This window comes from Strigops habroptila, chromosome Z, assembly GCF_004027225.2.
Source record: "Strigops habroptila isolate Jane chromosome Z, bStrHab1.2.pri, whole genome shotgun sequence".
Taxonomy (NCBI): Eukaryota; Metazoa; Chordata; class Aves; order Psittaciformes; family Psittacidae; genus Strigops; species Strigops habroptila.
Genome location: NC_044302.2, coordinates 5,674,403 through 5,689,522, shown reverse-complemented (window position 1 = coordinate 5,689,522; position 15,120 = coordinate 5,674,403). Strand labels below are relative to the sequence as shown.

The 15,120-nt window shown below is 36.2% G+C and overlaps 1 protein-coding gene across 6 annotated transcripts in view; it reads left to right on the top strand.

Moving 5' to 3' along the window:
• The window catches only part of CDH13 (cadherin 13), a 509,619-nt gene that overhangs the window by 79,773 nt on the left and 414,726 nt on the right, over positions 1-15,120 (top strand). For all 6 annotated transcript variants that reach the window (XM_030469853.1, XM_030469854.1, XM_030469852.1 and 3 more), the window contains exon 2: positions 11,606-11,714. In XM_030469853.1, coding sequence (XP_030325713.1) covers positions 11,606-11,714 — 109 coding nt within the window. The remainder of the gene's footprint in view (positions 1-11,605; positions 11,715-15,120) is intronic.

Sequence of the window (15,120 nt, the reverse complement as noted above, 5' to 3'; positions counted from 1 at the left end):
CTTCATGTAAGAAAAATAAGTCATGTTCACATGGGTACAGATGACTTTGTGATGATTGTTTCCACAACTAACCAAAAATATTTAACAACTAACTTGCACTATATTTCCCAGCATCATCACTCCTTGATGGCTGAAAGAAATAAATGAGCAGTAGGTATTCAATAGGGTGTTACTAAGGTATTCTCAGTACTGATGAGATCTCATTCGCAATATGTCCTGACTTTCTTTAACTTCCTAATACATATGGGTCAATAGCTGTACCTTTTGCATAAAAATTTCATTCAGCTTTTAAATAGCAAGCAATTGTGAGAAGAAAGGGCTATAGACCAAGGTCTTGCTTTCATTGTATTTATGTTCTAATTAATATAGCAAACTGATTTCCATGCCCCCTGCCTTCCCCACTTCGGCTACTAAGTGTTGCTCTTAAATAGTTATCATGTTCCTAGCATTAATGGGTTTTATTTCCTTGGAAAGGTCATTCTTGTAGTAATGTCAGTGTTACCACACAGGAGCCTATAAGCTTTAGAAATTTTGCCTTATTGTGATATGCTCAAAAATGTACAACTACATGCTGTTTTTACCCTGGGGCATGCTTTCTCTAAACTTGGAAGAGTTAGTACAAGTTCTTAAATTTTTGTCTGTGTTCTTGCAATTCACTGGAAATACTCCTCAAATAGCAGCTGACACTGCTGGAAAGATCTGGGTCTTTTTTTTTTTTTTTTTTTTAATCCTTTTCTATTTATTTTTGATTGACTGTAGGAGCTTGAAAATTACCGCCTGTTGTAAGTAAACGCACAAGCCTTTGGTAAAATGAGCAGTGATACAACTTGGGTCATACCAGTTAAATGAATTAAAAATATGTATGGTAACTAGCTTGCTAATAATAAGGTACAGTTAACGCTTTTTAGTAAAAGGAAATAAAATCACTTGAAAACCAGCATTGAACAAGAAAACACAAAAGTGCAAATTTTAATAATAATAATTTCACCCTGCAGAGAAGGACTTAGGAGTGTTGGCAGATGAGAAGCTTAACATGAGCCAGCAGTGTGTGCTTGCAACCCAGAAAGCCAACCGTATCCTGGGCTGCATCAAAAGAAGCGTGACCAGCAGGTCAAAGGAGGTGATCCTGCCCCTCTACTCTGCTCTCGTGAGACCTCACTTGGAGTATTGTGTACAGTTCTGGTGTCCTCAAGATGAAAAGGACATGGAGCTGTTGGAGTAAGTCCAGAGGAGGACCAAGAGGATGATAAGAGGGCTGACGTCACCTCCCGGATGAAGACAGGCTGAGAAAGTTGGGGCTGTTCAGCCTGGAGAAGAGAAGGCTACATGGAGACCTCATAGCAACCCTCCAGTATCTGAAGGGGGCCTATAAGGATGCTGGGGAGGGACTCTCCCTTAGGGACTGTAGTGGTAGGACAAGGGGTAATGGGTTCAAACTTAAACAGGGGAAGTTTAGATTAGATATAAGGAAGAAGTTCTTTACAGTCAGGGTGGTGAGGCACTGGAATGGGTTGCCCAAGGAGGTTGTGAATGCTCCATCCCTGGTGGTGTTCAAGGCCAGGTTGGACAGAGCCTTGAACCACGTGGTTTAGGGCAACGTGTCCCTGCCCATGGCAGGGGGGTTGGAACTAGATGATCCTCCTAAGGTCCTTTCCAACCCAAACCATTCTATGATTCTATGATTCTATGATAATAATTGCCTTTGGAGTCGAATTCTAGGCTGAAATAATATTAAATTATACTATAAATCCTCTGCATCTATCAAACAATCATTGTTAAACAGTTTAAAGATACGCATATATTTAAATATGTATGTGCAATATGGGAATACGTGTATATATTGCATATATCTTCATTTCATTCAAGTATCTTTCTTCCTCTGTTGTAGTTATTTCCAAGTTGATCAGTTATGGTCTTTCTATTCTATTGAAACTTTGACAACTTCTTGCAGTAGTTGATCAGCCATCAAGGTTAACTGGGAATAGTAGCACTTTATTTTGACAAGCATAAATGGGGAGGGGTGGGGAGGAGCATAAAAGGATTTCAATGAGATTATAGGGTCATTGTATAGCTCAGTGTAACGTTTATCTATAGAAGCGTGTCCCTTAAGTAGGCTGAACAGGCAGGTGACAGCTGATTATTTCCAGATTCCTTCCTGGAATTTGCGTTGTGTGGGTTGTAAGGAAAAGGTAAAATAAGTAATATGTCTAAATGTGGTGTATTTGACCACAGAGGATAACTGACTGCAGTGCCAATGACTTCAGTCTGTACATCTAATAAAGGCTTCAATTGTAGACTATTTATTCACTATGTTTTAAGGCTTTACTCTATCCTGAAGGAAGAATTTAACATATAGGTGAGCAGTTTCTAGTTTGTATTATTTCATACTTTGCTGGTTTCTGAGCTCAGTTACCTCTCCTATAGGCATATATTCTGTGCATGATGCAACAATTTTTTGTCCTCTTAGCTAAAAAGAGATTTCTTTTACATTTAGTTTACATCTGAAATGATTTATGGCCCTAAACTTTACCAACTAGAACAAAAACTGGCATACACGTCTTTGTTTCCTGGAACTAGTAAGTACAACAAGCAGAAGTAGTACCGTATACAACCAAGAAACACTTACATGGTTTTTGTTCTGGTTTTCTGAGACTGTGTGAGCCTTATCTCTTATTGTTTAACCATGTCTTTCATAATTCCCTCTTGCAACACCTGAAACCACTGGGCAATTTCAGTTATAGTTGTTAGGCTGAGCTGTAAGTGATAAGTTCATCAACATTTCATGAAAATTGGAAGTTGATCAAAAGATAATGTGTTGAGATACTTACTGGAAGAAAGATCGAGCTAATTAATGGGCCCTGTCCTTACTGAAAGAGAATCCACCTATAAGTTTGTTTTTTTTAAACAAAAATCAATAGGAAGCTGGTCTTCAGAATTTAGTTTAACACTATCATGTTACTATTGCTCGATATGATTTGTAGTAAAGAAAACATAACCATGTGATGGGCAGGTAACTTTGTGCAAAAAATAGTCTATAGCTTGTCCTCTTCCTTTTGAAGTCAAATAAAACTGGTAGACATGTTTGCATTGAGCTTCTTGCCTTGTAGCAATTTCCCAATTTTTATTAAGAGTCTTTGGATGTTAGGACTGCGTTTCTCCCAACACCCTCACTGAAACTGAGGGACTTACTTGAAAGCATTCATTTTGGCAAAAAAAAAAATCTTGCATTTATGACAGAGTAGGAGAAAGTCAAAAAATGTTCAACAAATGTTTTGAAGTTGAAAACCAGACATTTTCAATTATCCTTTTATTTTTGAGTACTGGGAGTTGGTTCCTGTTTCTGTAATGTTTCAAGGTGATAGCACTCTGCATGTGTTTAATACTCAAACTCATGCTATTCTGTGAAAAATTGTTTTCAGCAAGCTCATTTTCAGTTTTAGCTTACCAGCACAGAAGATAGATGTTCAGTGTTACACTAAGTTCAGTTCTGTGGTGCAGTAATAATTGCTTTGTACTATAACTTTGTGAGATATAAAAAAAAGCTAGGTGGAAGGTTTCACTTTCTTTGATAATGATCACACTGTTGGGAAATTAAACATGTATTCTATTCCTTACAGTTTCCAGCCAACCTATCAGAAGACCACTATCTGTTGTAAGAAATATGATTTTAATTTTTTTCTCTAATGTCTTTTGCCACATCAGTGTTTTCCTATGTTAAATAATGACTCTGCCCCATGCAACTGCATGTGAAGGGTTATAAATATGTTTAAACAATTCTTAACATTTTCCTTTTTTAAAAAGAGAGATCCATACTTTCATTCACTTAAATGCTTCATGAAGTCATTACAACTGGAAAATAGGATCAACCTGTTTACTTCATTAGGTAATAAATAACTAAAATGTTTGGTATAAGCAGATCTTTGAAGAGGTTATTGTTGTAATGCAGCTTAGGTTTCAGTAATTCCATACATTGCAGTATAACCAGATCAGAACTTTGACTTCCAATGTTATGCCCCTTTCACCAGTACAGGAGTGCTATTGAATGGCTCATTTGCATTACTCTGTGCCCTGTAAAATGAATTTGTTATGCAGCTTCTCTAAATAGGCTAACCAGTTGTAATCTCATTCCAGTGGTGAATGGGTTTCAGCAAAATTCGATGACTTTTTTTCATAACACCTAAAATAAACAAAAAACAACCTTGAAGCCCAATCTGTTCTTCTGTCTGAGAAGTCTGATTTGTTAAATGGGTTACTAATGACAACTGGTAGGTATTTACTTGTTAACTAATTGAGTAATTTAAAACATTACTTTGAGCACAAGTAACACATTTTTGTTATTACCTATATGATTTGGTTATTATTATTTCTGTTATTAATCATTTAAATACTTAATGAACCAGGATGATAGTTATTGCCTGGATTACAAAAATCTGAACAGTATTCAGATATGTCTATTTAGATGAAGCAGTAACTTGCTCCTGCACTCTAAGCCATATGGGTACAAGCCATCTTAAGGCTGGAAGCTGTCATCTATCAGTATACCTAGCCCCAGCTAATAAACTCTACTGAGAGGGAAGTTTAAACTTGGGGTCCATGCTGGAAGATGTCTGCCATTTGTGTGCAGGATCGGTGCCCATCTGGTCAGAAAGGGCATAGATTTGGCAATGCATGAAGGTTTGCATCTGTGTTTGTATTTCATAAAGATTAATCCTGACACTGTTTGCTAAAGCTGCTTAACATTGTTGTAGCTAAATGGAAGTAATATCTCCATTGACGTAAAATTTTTCAGCTCATTGTCTGTTAGTGAATTTTGGAATGGTTGTGATCCATCAGTATGCGAAGACTTTAAAAAGGAAAAGTGGATTTTTAGGAAGCATGAGGAAACATATTTTGGGCTTAAGGAAACATTATTATCACTTACCAGACCCTGGAGAATGTTTATCTGGAATTTTTCTCTGCATTTTGCGCATGTGCAAACTTAAGCAGGCACAATGAAAGGTTACTGAGATGATCAAAGGAATGTATCCTTACCGAAGGAAATTGAAAGAGCTCAGTTTGTCTAGCCTAATAAGTTGAAGATTTAGAGAGGAGAAAGGTTAATTAAGTTATGAGACAAGACTTGTACTAGAATAAATGGCTGTAAATTGACCATGAGCAAATTTATTCTTGAAGTTACAAAATGACCATCAGATTAAGGATCCAGAATTGTGGAATGCAGGAAGAATTATTCATGATCAAGATCAAATGATCCAGCCAGGAGACACTAGGGTGTGCCTGCTTGTGACATCAAGGGTGGGGTTTTTTTTCAGATCTGTATAAGGCTTTTGTGGGTTCCCAAGTCAAGAACTCTAAGCTAGCTCAAGTTTGAATGGGTGGAAGACGTATCAGTAAGAGTTTATTAATAAACTTAATTTTAGGGTAACCAGATTGCAGTGCAGACTGTGGTGGTCTCACACCCAACCATGCTTTTCCAACTACACTATTCTGTGGGCACCAGCTTTCACAGGGCTACCTGGCAACTTGGTTCAGGGAGCAAATGTGGCTGGAAGACGAGGAAAATTGATTGGTTTCCAGGCAGGTGAGTGCCTCGAGAGAGGTGAATCTTCACAACTCTGGCTTCAAACAGAAGTGACACAGAAGTGTTCCCATATTTCCAGTACAATTATCATATTATCCTTCATCCTCAGCAGTGGGGCTCCGAACAGACCCTCAGGTCAGATCTTAGCAATGTGATAGTGCCTGTTCCAGAGATCTTGAATTTCAGAAGGAAAGTAGCTGCCTGTTCAGACACTAGTACTGGCAAATTGCTTCTTGAATAACTTAACAAGATTTCCAGTGTCATGAAAAAGGCACGCTTTTTACTGAATATGTGAAAAAATTCTTACAGTAAACATACATTCACAAGGAAAGTGCTCATAATAAGAAAGCTCCTGTTCAAGTGTCACAAAAGAGTTTATCATATTTTGTTTCCACTTAATGGATGCCTACCACAGTCACACCACTTAGTCATAGGAGAACTGAATTCATTTGAGCCAATAAAGTTATTCTAATTTGCATTTTCATAGCCCACTCTTCAGTACTCCAAGTGTGACTTTCACTTCTAGGACAGAGCTATGCAGTAAATGGATATCTGGGCACTGTAGAAGAATATTTATAATCCTTGAAGAATCTTTGTGCCAAATCTTAATAACATTTCTTACAAAAATGAGTGGAATTCACTATCAGATGTAGAGGCAGAGCTGTAGATATTGTGAATACTCTTTTTCTGAACCTCTTTCCTCACAAAAAGGAGAGAGGTTAAAGCCTAAAACAGTTAAAACTTTCCATCCAAAAGGAAAATAATTGAATAAAAAATCCTCAAATTGTAATGCCCTGGAAATCAAATTAATGCAAAAACATTGTGTGTTTTATTTAATTTAGTCGCTTTGAGAGATAAATTATTCAACACACCTTTATGCAACGTTAAAATACCTTAGGTAATTATGACAATCAGAGGATAAGTTATTCAGGTGTTTGAGGGCTTTTTGTGTTCCGATTGATGTTAAAGAATACAGAAGACAAGGAGAACTTCAAGTCCAGTCTGTATGTGATTTGATGAAACAATTGCCTTAGGACCTGCTGGCACTCTAATTGGAGTCTGCATAATACAGAATCAGAACCCTACTTAAAGCAGTGCTCTTTTTATTCTATTAAGAGTTCCTTTGTTAATTTCATTTAAATAACTCATTTAAGTCTTTAGTAAAAACCTAAAATCAGTGAATAGCTCTCACCGACTTCACTGAAAGTAAGATTTCATTACCTTTCTGCAAATACTTATGGTGGTGTGCTGCTTCTTGTTTTGCTTCTCTGGTGGCTTCCTCCCTATGTGTTTTTGTGGGTCTAAAGTTGCAACACCTGAAGATAGAAAGAGGTTTTAAGATTCAAAGATCTCGATCTGCATGATAAAAATATTTTGTCACGTGCAATTAAATTCAGTGTTGGCAGTTCTCATTATTCTGATTACTTTTTTTTCCTCTGAGTTCTCAGTGTTCAGGATCACCGTATTTTATATGAAAAGATGAAATTTTCATATGCAAAAATCAAATTCCTAGTTCTCACGTTTCCAGATAAAAGCTCGGAAGCATAAATTTTCAATACTCACTTCCAAGTAAATGAGTCAAACAAATAAAAAAGCAAGCCCAAAACCATACTTCCCCCCCAAAAAAAAACCTCCACAAAACCCACCCCATCAAAAACTCTGAACAGAAAAAAACAAAAATCAAATAAACCCTTAATTTCCCAGGAAGTGACTCCTAAATTTTGAACTTTTGAGATTATTGCTGTTACTAAAAATGAGTTTGATTTTTATTTTGACTCTTCTTTTGTGGGGTTTTATGTTGGCTTGTTTACATTTTAAATTGCTCTCCTGAAGTCAGAGGTAGAATGTGGTCCTACAGAATATTGCCCTATGGAATGAGATCTGTTTGCAATTCATGTCTGGGTAGATGGATTTCACAGTTGTCTTCACCATTTACACCTCTAATTAAATAAAACCTTGCACAAGGACAAATTTCACACTTAACATTAATTGTGAAATGCAATTAATATCCTGAAGCTTGCATTTTTGTGGCAGTTGATCTCATACAGGTAGGGCTAATGAAGATGTGAGAGGTTTTTACAGTAAAAGGTGAGGAAATTCATTTCCAGGGTGAGGATGGGGCCAACCAAACAACCTGAACGCAGTTGCTTCATGTGCTGAGACTAGGTGAGTCAAAAAGGACATCAAGATTTTGGAATTCTTTCGAAAGTAATTTCAGAGACTAACTTTCAGTCACTAGCAGAGGAAGTAGAAGAATCCTGGATTTTGAGATGTGGTAATACTCGAAGGTAGTTTAACATCAGGGGATTTATGAATTTCCTCTGCAGTATGGTATAAAATTGCCATCGTCGTTTGCTTTCCAATCCATGTTCTACGTAAGCAGCTTTCAGTACAAATGTTGAGGTCAGCCAGGGTCACCAGCATGTGTGTGCTGTTTTATTAGCTGAAAAAACCCAGTGGTGTTCCATAGGCTTGATAATTCATCAGCAGCATAGTTCTAGCCCAGTGATCAAACTTACAGAGGAGTTAACTGAACTAGTGACTTCCTTATAGTGACAGGTAATAAATTCAGAAAGACAAATGGTCAGGATATTAAAAATGAGTCTTTGCTCTGTACATTTCTGAAAATCAGTAGGTTATGCAAGATTTGATTCTGCTTGTCAGTGAATGTAGGATCTATAGGTCTGGGTAGTGAGGACACCCTGCTTTGCTTTTCAGACTTCCACTCCTTTAGATGAGTGAATTGATGATTGCTGCACAATTGTCATTCTTTCAAGAATGTTTTTTTTAGTAGTGGGTGAAGGATCCTTTTGTATTACTTGCCCAATACTTACTTGACATGTGAAAAATATTTATATATTCTGGATTCTACATACATGATGTTTAAACATTATTTTCAGTGTGTGTAGCTGGTGTCTTTCCTTAGAAAGCTATTGGTCCATAAACCTTTTTCTAATAGCCAAAAATATGAAATCTACATAGTGCTTAAATTCTGAATGTATTCTGCTTTGAACAATATTCTCTTTGCTTTCAATATGTATCTGCTTGGCTTTTTTCCAAGGTATTTTTAAAGACCTTTTTTTTTCCCAAATTGAGAAAGTGAAACAAATTATTTTAATGAGACACATTTACTTCAACAGAAGTAGTTTCTTCATGAGAAAAATAAATTAAAAGAATAATTGTGCTTTTAAAAGATAATTAATTAAAAACTCTGTGTGATGACAAATTTAACATCTTGTCTGACACATTGAGAAAAAGAAAATGCCTGGAATTACACAAGTAGAATAAAATGTTCCATTTCACAGCAAGGCCAAGCCTGAGTCTTGTAATTATTTCAAAGGGAGTAAAGGTCATTTTCTATTTGCTACATCTGTATTATGCAAGGCTTCTGTACAGGCTTACAGAAGCTAACTCATGACCTATTTAGATTGCCCAGATTTCAAAGTCAACTTGTACTGTCACAAATCTGATAAAGTAGATATATTCCCTCTTAAAGTACTGACATACATGATGTCCAAAGCAGGCTTTTTATTTATAGCTCCATAAGACAAGAGTTTCAACTTAAAGATGCCAGTAGCTGGGAGATCAGAGCATGATTTGTCTCTTACTGCTGTGTTAATCCTTTAGGGGAAGAGTTGTTTGTAATTAGATTTCAGCATCTATTTCTTGGGCTATTTTTCTGGTGTGGGTTTGTTATATAACTTTGCAGCAGTTGTTGCTTACATTTTGAGATTGGAAGAATTTTCCTTCTGCTGTGATTGCATTTTAATGCATATTCATTTGGTAATACCATGAGTCAGACAGTACCTTAAAAATGCACCTGTGCACAAAAAGTGTGTGCAGAAAATGCATGTGTAGCTATCTTGCTGTACATGTGACCATTTAAATGAATATGTCCATATATTTTTTTTATGATCAGTAATCAAGCTTTATGCACAATTTTGAGGTTGCGCTCTGAATATTCACTTTCGTGGAGGGTTTGTACTGGAAGACCAAAGGGGACATGTCCATTTCTCATCCCCTATAGAGCCCAGAACTTCCAATAAAATCAATAATTCTAATAAATAATAATTCCAATAAAGTCAATAATTGAATGAGTGATTAGGCATTGTGCTTTTAAGACGTTGTAAGAAAATCAGCAGTTATGTGACTATTTCAAAGTGAATACTAGTAGAGTGTGTTGTAATAACTTTGCTTGATGTATTACTTCAAGTCTTTCTCTTCTTTCTTGCTAATCCTTCAAGGGAACAAGCACAGAGCAGGTCAGGATGGAAGGCAGAGGTGTCGGTATGTTGCATTTGGCTACCACCAGCTTAATGGACATGAAATACTCTGCCTGTTTCTCACAGTTTACTAGCACTTCTAGGCAAGCTTTTATAGCAAATGACATTGACATGAAACAAATGATCCAGCAGTTGGTTTCAATAAGAACAGCTAATGCAGATCAGGTGGGGTATTGCGGTTTTGTTCTTCATAAATGGGATCACATAAGACTTGTAGTGAGCATGAAGTGCATGAAGGGACAGAGCAGTTAATGAATTGCTCTGATTTAGCAAATGAACTGTGAGTGGTGGTTAAGAGGGAAACATGCAGATGTTAAAATTTTGCAGGATGTCCCTGTAGGATCAGGATCAGCATACCTAAAACATAATGTGGTGGAGATAGAAGTGAGATATGTGTGAGATGCTGCTATTGGGCTAGGAGAAGTGAGAGTGTGGTTTGTGAGCCGGAAAATGAGAAAGGAGCCTTCAGCATTCACCTGTGTGGTATAGAGAAGTTGTCCTCACCTTAGTGCTGGAGAGCTTTATTTGCAAAATTGTGATTGTGTTGAGGATGTCTTGGGTTAACAGATCAATCTGTGCAGGGCCACTTGAATTTTAGAGCAAAAGTCATTTGGAACCCATGTGTTTGACTATTTTCTTCTTGGTTGTTATGTGTGCTCTCTCTACTTGATTTTTCTTCAGCTGTCCCACAAGCAAGGGTTGGCCATAATGACTTTGAAATCTGAGTGCTCTGTACACCACCTGAATGTCAGGGTTTGGAAAATATCTTTGGAGGTTCTGAAGCAGAAAGTACTTTTGAAAATGTGGTTACACATATATAGGTTGAAAAATACAGATTTAGCTTTTACTGCTCTTGAACTTGCATCCTTATGCCTCTCTCTTTAACCTTTTAAACTTAGTGATTTTTTTTCTTGCTGCTTCTTTCTTGGATGTTCTTACCCCCATGTTCTCATTTAAAAGCTGCCAAGTGAAAAAAGCCTTTCAGGTTGTTGTCTCTATTCAGGGACAGAGCACAAACTTTCAGAGACCGAGATCAGCATTGTACCTGTTTCCAACCAATTTTATTTTCCTTTAAATCTTCCTCCTTTGCTACAGTGTTCCTGTGGTGATAGGGAACTTTGATCATGTACTAACATTAACACAAACTGCATTCAACTTTAACCTTCAGATCCACCTCCACTATGATTTTTTTCCCCCACACATCTCATTTTCAGTCTTCCCTGAGTGTAAACAAGCTTCTGACTACAGGTAAAATAGACAAAATGTGGTTTAAATAGTTGCAAACAACAGTTTACATTTGTTAGCAAAAAAGTTCTTTTATAAAGGAAACTACTGTGATGTGAAACTTCACACTTGAATGAATAATTCCTTCCCTAATCTGGTGATCAACTTTCTGAAACTAGGTTTGCCCATTCTTATCTATTTAAACTCAAAAGCGCTTAATTTAAGCAACATTGCATCCTATGTTTTTGCTAAGATAAGTAATACCCTTTATTGATAATCTGAGCTAAACCTTAAAAGATACTGTTTAGTAATTTCCATGCCAGCCCACTTACATAAAAGCAAAAACCTTATGTAAAAAAATTGGTAAGTAAGATTTGAAGGGGAAATATGTTTTATAAGGATGGAGCCCAATGTTTTCTTTTATAAGCATGAAGCCTAAACCCAGCATCATTTCCAGAAGCCAACATGATGGATGAATGGGTGGATGTTTAACTCCATTTCCTTTTTCTTTTTTCCTCAGGTTCTGCTGCTTGCTTGTGCAGATTTAGAATGTGTCCCTGGATTCCAGCAAAAGGCTTTTTATATTGAAGAACCATTTCAATTCGCAGAGGACCAGCCAGTTCTGAAACGTACGTTATTTTCATGTTATTATTGTGCAAAAATAATAATTTCTTATTTATTAATATCACTCCTGCCATTATTCAGAAGGCTGGTTTTGTACATAAGATTTCGAATATTGCCAGGATTCTTTTAGGTTTCCCCTGCGCTAATCCTATACCTCTACAGACTTTATTCCATGTATTAGGAGTGGCAAAATACTATATATAATGCACTAGGACAATATGAATATTGTAAGAACTTAGGATCGCCCTCTTAAAGTAAATTTACACTGAAATTTTTTATAGTCATTCTTTTAATCTGGAAATCAGAGCTTTACTATCAACATTTTGTTATGAATTAATCTCTGAAACTCAGATTTAGAAGCTTATATCTTAAAAGTTTAACTCAAAGCTGGTGTAAATCCAAGTCTTTACATAAAGTTCAAAGGCTGGATTAAGCTTGTAATCATCAGTGATAGCAAATTGTTACTAAATGTGTTGTACAACTGGCATATTCAGTAATATTTCCAATGACCAGGTGTCACATTACAAAATCCAATCTGTTGCTGTATATTTGAAACATTAAACTGAAGGAGGTTTAACACCAGGACTTTTCTTTCAGTCCTGGTGTTAGCTCATTTGAATACTCTAGTTCTGTTACTGAATACTCTGTTCTTTCAGTTCTGTTGTGTTGGGACTTGAAGACTGTCACAATAAGCTAGAATCTTATCCAGTGGTCAATGATTTTGAAGACTTAAAGATATTAAGTACTCTCATTTTCATAATTTTCAAGCACACCAGTATTTTTACATGTGATACCTACTACTAATAGTTTCTTTGTTATGCTTGGTAGCTTGGTGTTGATGCAGGAATTCTTCTAGGTATGCAGCATGACACAGTAATGTCTGGCTACATACAATTTATATACAATATTTAGATCCTATCAATCATATGGTATCATAGGAATATCACTCAAATGCACACATTTCTAATTTCAGTTCCCTTTAGGTATTACTGATATATATTGATATATTCTCACTGTTACGTATATTTGGATGAAGGTATAATCTGTGCATACTTGTTTAAAAAAAGACCGGTAACTGATGAAAATGTCAGAATTAGTTGCTAGAGTCTATTGAAATGACTCTGTTAAAGTTGCTCAGGTGCTAAAATAAACCTTCAGGATAACATTTTTAGTCTAAGCATTTTGGTAAATTACTTGGTCTGAGTTGCATTTTCAGAGGAAATTTAGATCACAAGTAGTAAGTCCATTCACAGAGATACAAGATTTGTTGTTCAGTTTAGAAGAGAGATTTCAAACTTCTGATTTCTTTAAGCAATTTTGCTTACTTTGAAATGCTTATTTTAAAGAGTTGATGAATACATTTTGGCTGCTTTGGAACTCTGAGGCTGTAGTGTGGCCAGATCTACTGATTTGTGATTGTTCTCCCAAGCACCTAAAGGATGAGCTGGTTAAGCCAAAGTTGACTGGGCTGTTCTGTGGTGATCCAGCAAACGACACTGACATGAAAGTAGCACAATAATTAAAATGCCACCATTAATGTGAGGAGGAGGGAAGAGCAGGAGATTTAGAAATGCCTGGAAACAATCTTCAGAATTAAATCGTTTTAATAAGCAGACACTACATCGGGCTAATATGTGGTGTTTGACAAAGGCAGGTTGTTGATGCATGATTCTGGTTAATTCAATCACTTGTAAACAGTATGTCCTTCATGCAGCAGCATTAAACCTCTGTACAGTTTCTTCATTTTATCTGCCAACAGAATTGATATTTTTAATTGTCTGTTTGAATACACTTTTCATACTCTTGCATCTTTTTATACCCATTACCCAAGACTGATGTAATTTAGCAGTTGCATTGCTATGTGAGACTTACCAGGGCTATGTAAATTAGTAGAGTGAACATGCAGAGCAGGCCTATAGCAGGGATTACTTTTGTAGTCCTCGATAAGCCAAGGAGCTCCTTAATTCTTTTTTGAAGTGCAAAAAATGGTCTTCTTTTATTTTTCAATTCAAAGTGGGACCTACTGTACATTTAATTGCTAGTATCTCCCTTGTAATTAAATATAGGTTGTGACTTGTTCTTATGTATTTATTACTTCTACACATGGCAATGTTAATTATATTTTACATTTACTGATGGGAAGAAGAAAAGCCCAAACCAAGGTTACAGAATATTATTCATCAGAAGAAGATTGTATCTGTTCTTATCAAAACCTACTTCTAAGTTTATCATTATAATTACCTCAGTACCCAGACTATTTTATTTTCCTAATTTTTTCATTTAGTTTTCCTAAATTTGACTTTTTTTTTCCCCAGCAGACTCTTTTATCTCCTTATAACTTGTGTTTTCTATGACCGCAAACAAAATCAGGCATTGTTTTCCTACTTCTGGTCTGGCCATGTCTTTTCCTTCAGCGAAATTTTTTAAACCAGATGTTCCCTTGATGTAGTGGGAGACAATTCAGAGAGTCATTTTCTGAAAATGCTAGAGGATTTGTGCACATAGTGATAGTTTCAACAGTGAATTGTGTTACTGGATTTTTCTTCCTTATAACATTTTTAGTTTAGAATTACTACCATCTTTACAATTAACTAGAAAGGATCATAAAGATTGCTACATTTTTGATAAAATGGCAGTTGACAGCATTTAATTTCAGCTTTTACACCTTCCTGAAACATTTGTGGCCATGAAATGTTTTCCCGTCAGAAATCTTGTCGTTGGCAAGGCTGACAGCTCACTGGTAGTGACAATGCTCTGTCATGCCAGGCTGACAGAAAGTTCCTAATCAGACTCATCAAATGTGGAAATGTAATTGTGTTACATTAATCATGTTTATACTTAACATACATGAGTCTTGCCTTTTGGGGGTATTTTTAATTGACAATGAATCAAATAGTGCACTTGAAAAACTGAGGCAATTAACATAAAGGCGTTAGGCGATGCATTGTGCATACTAAACTGGGGAATACATTGCTAGTGATTTAAATGTCAAAACAAAGGAAGTTTTGACCCTTACTCAAAGCTTTAATTTGGATGTTAATTAATGGCTGACCTCTTCTGTCTCTTATGTGATAGATTGCATGTTTCAGAGCTCGGGCTGCTTCAAGATCAGGGCTTTGTCTGTCTGCATTTGGATACTTTTTTGTTCTGTGAATTTTAACAAAGACTTTTCTATTCAACCATGTTGAAAATCTTTTTTTACCCATATGATGGGAAATATATTAGTCTGATTATCATTAATGCTTAAAAGTAGTTCTACTGTTGTCTAGCCAAGCTGTAGCCTCAAACAAGCTTTTCTTTGTTCAAACCGAACAAAGCCCGTGGAAAGATCAAAGAAGACCATTCCTACTATTGCAATATCATGTGTGCACATGGATCACAATGCAAATCATGCTTACATCAAAACATTTC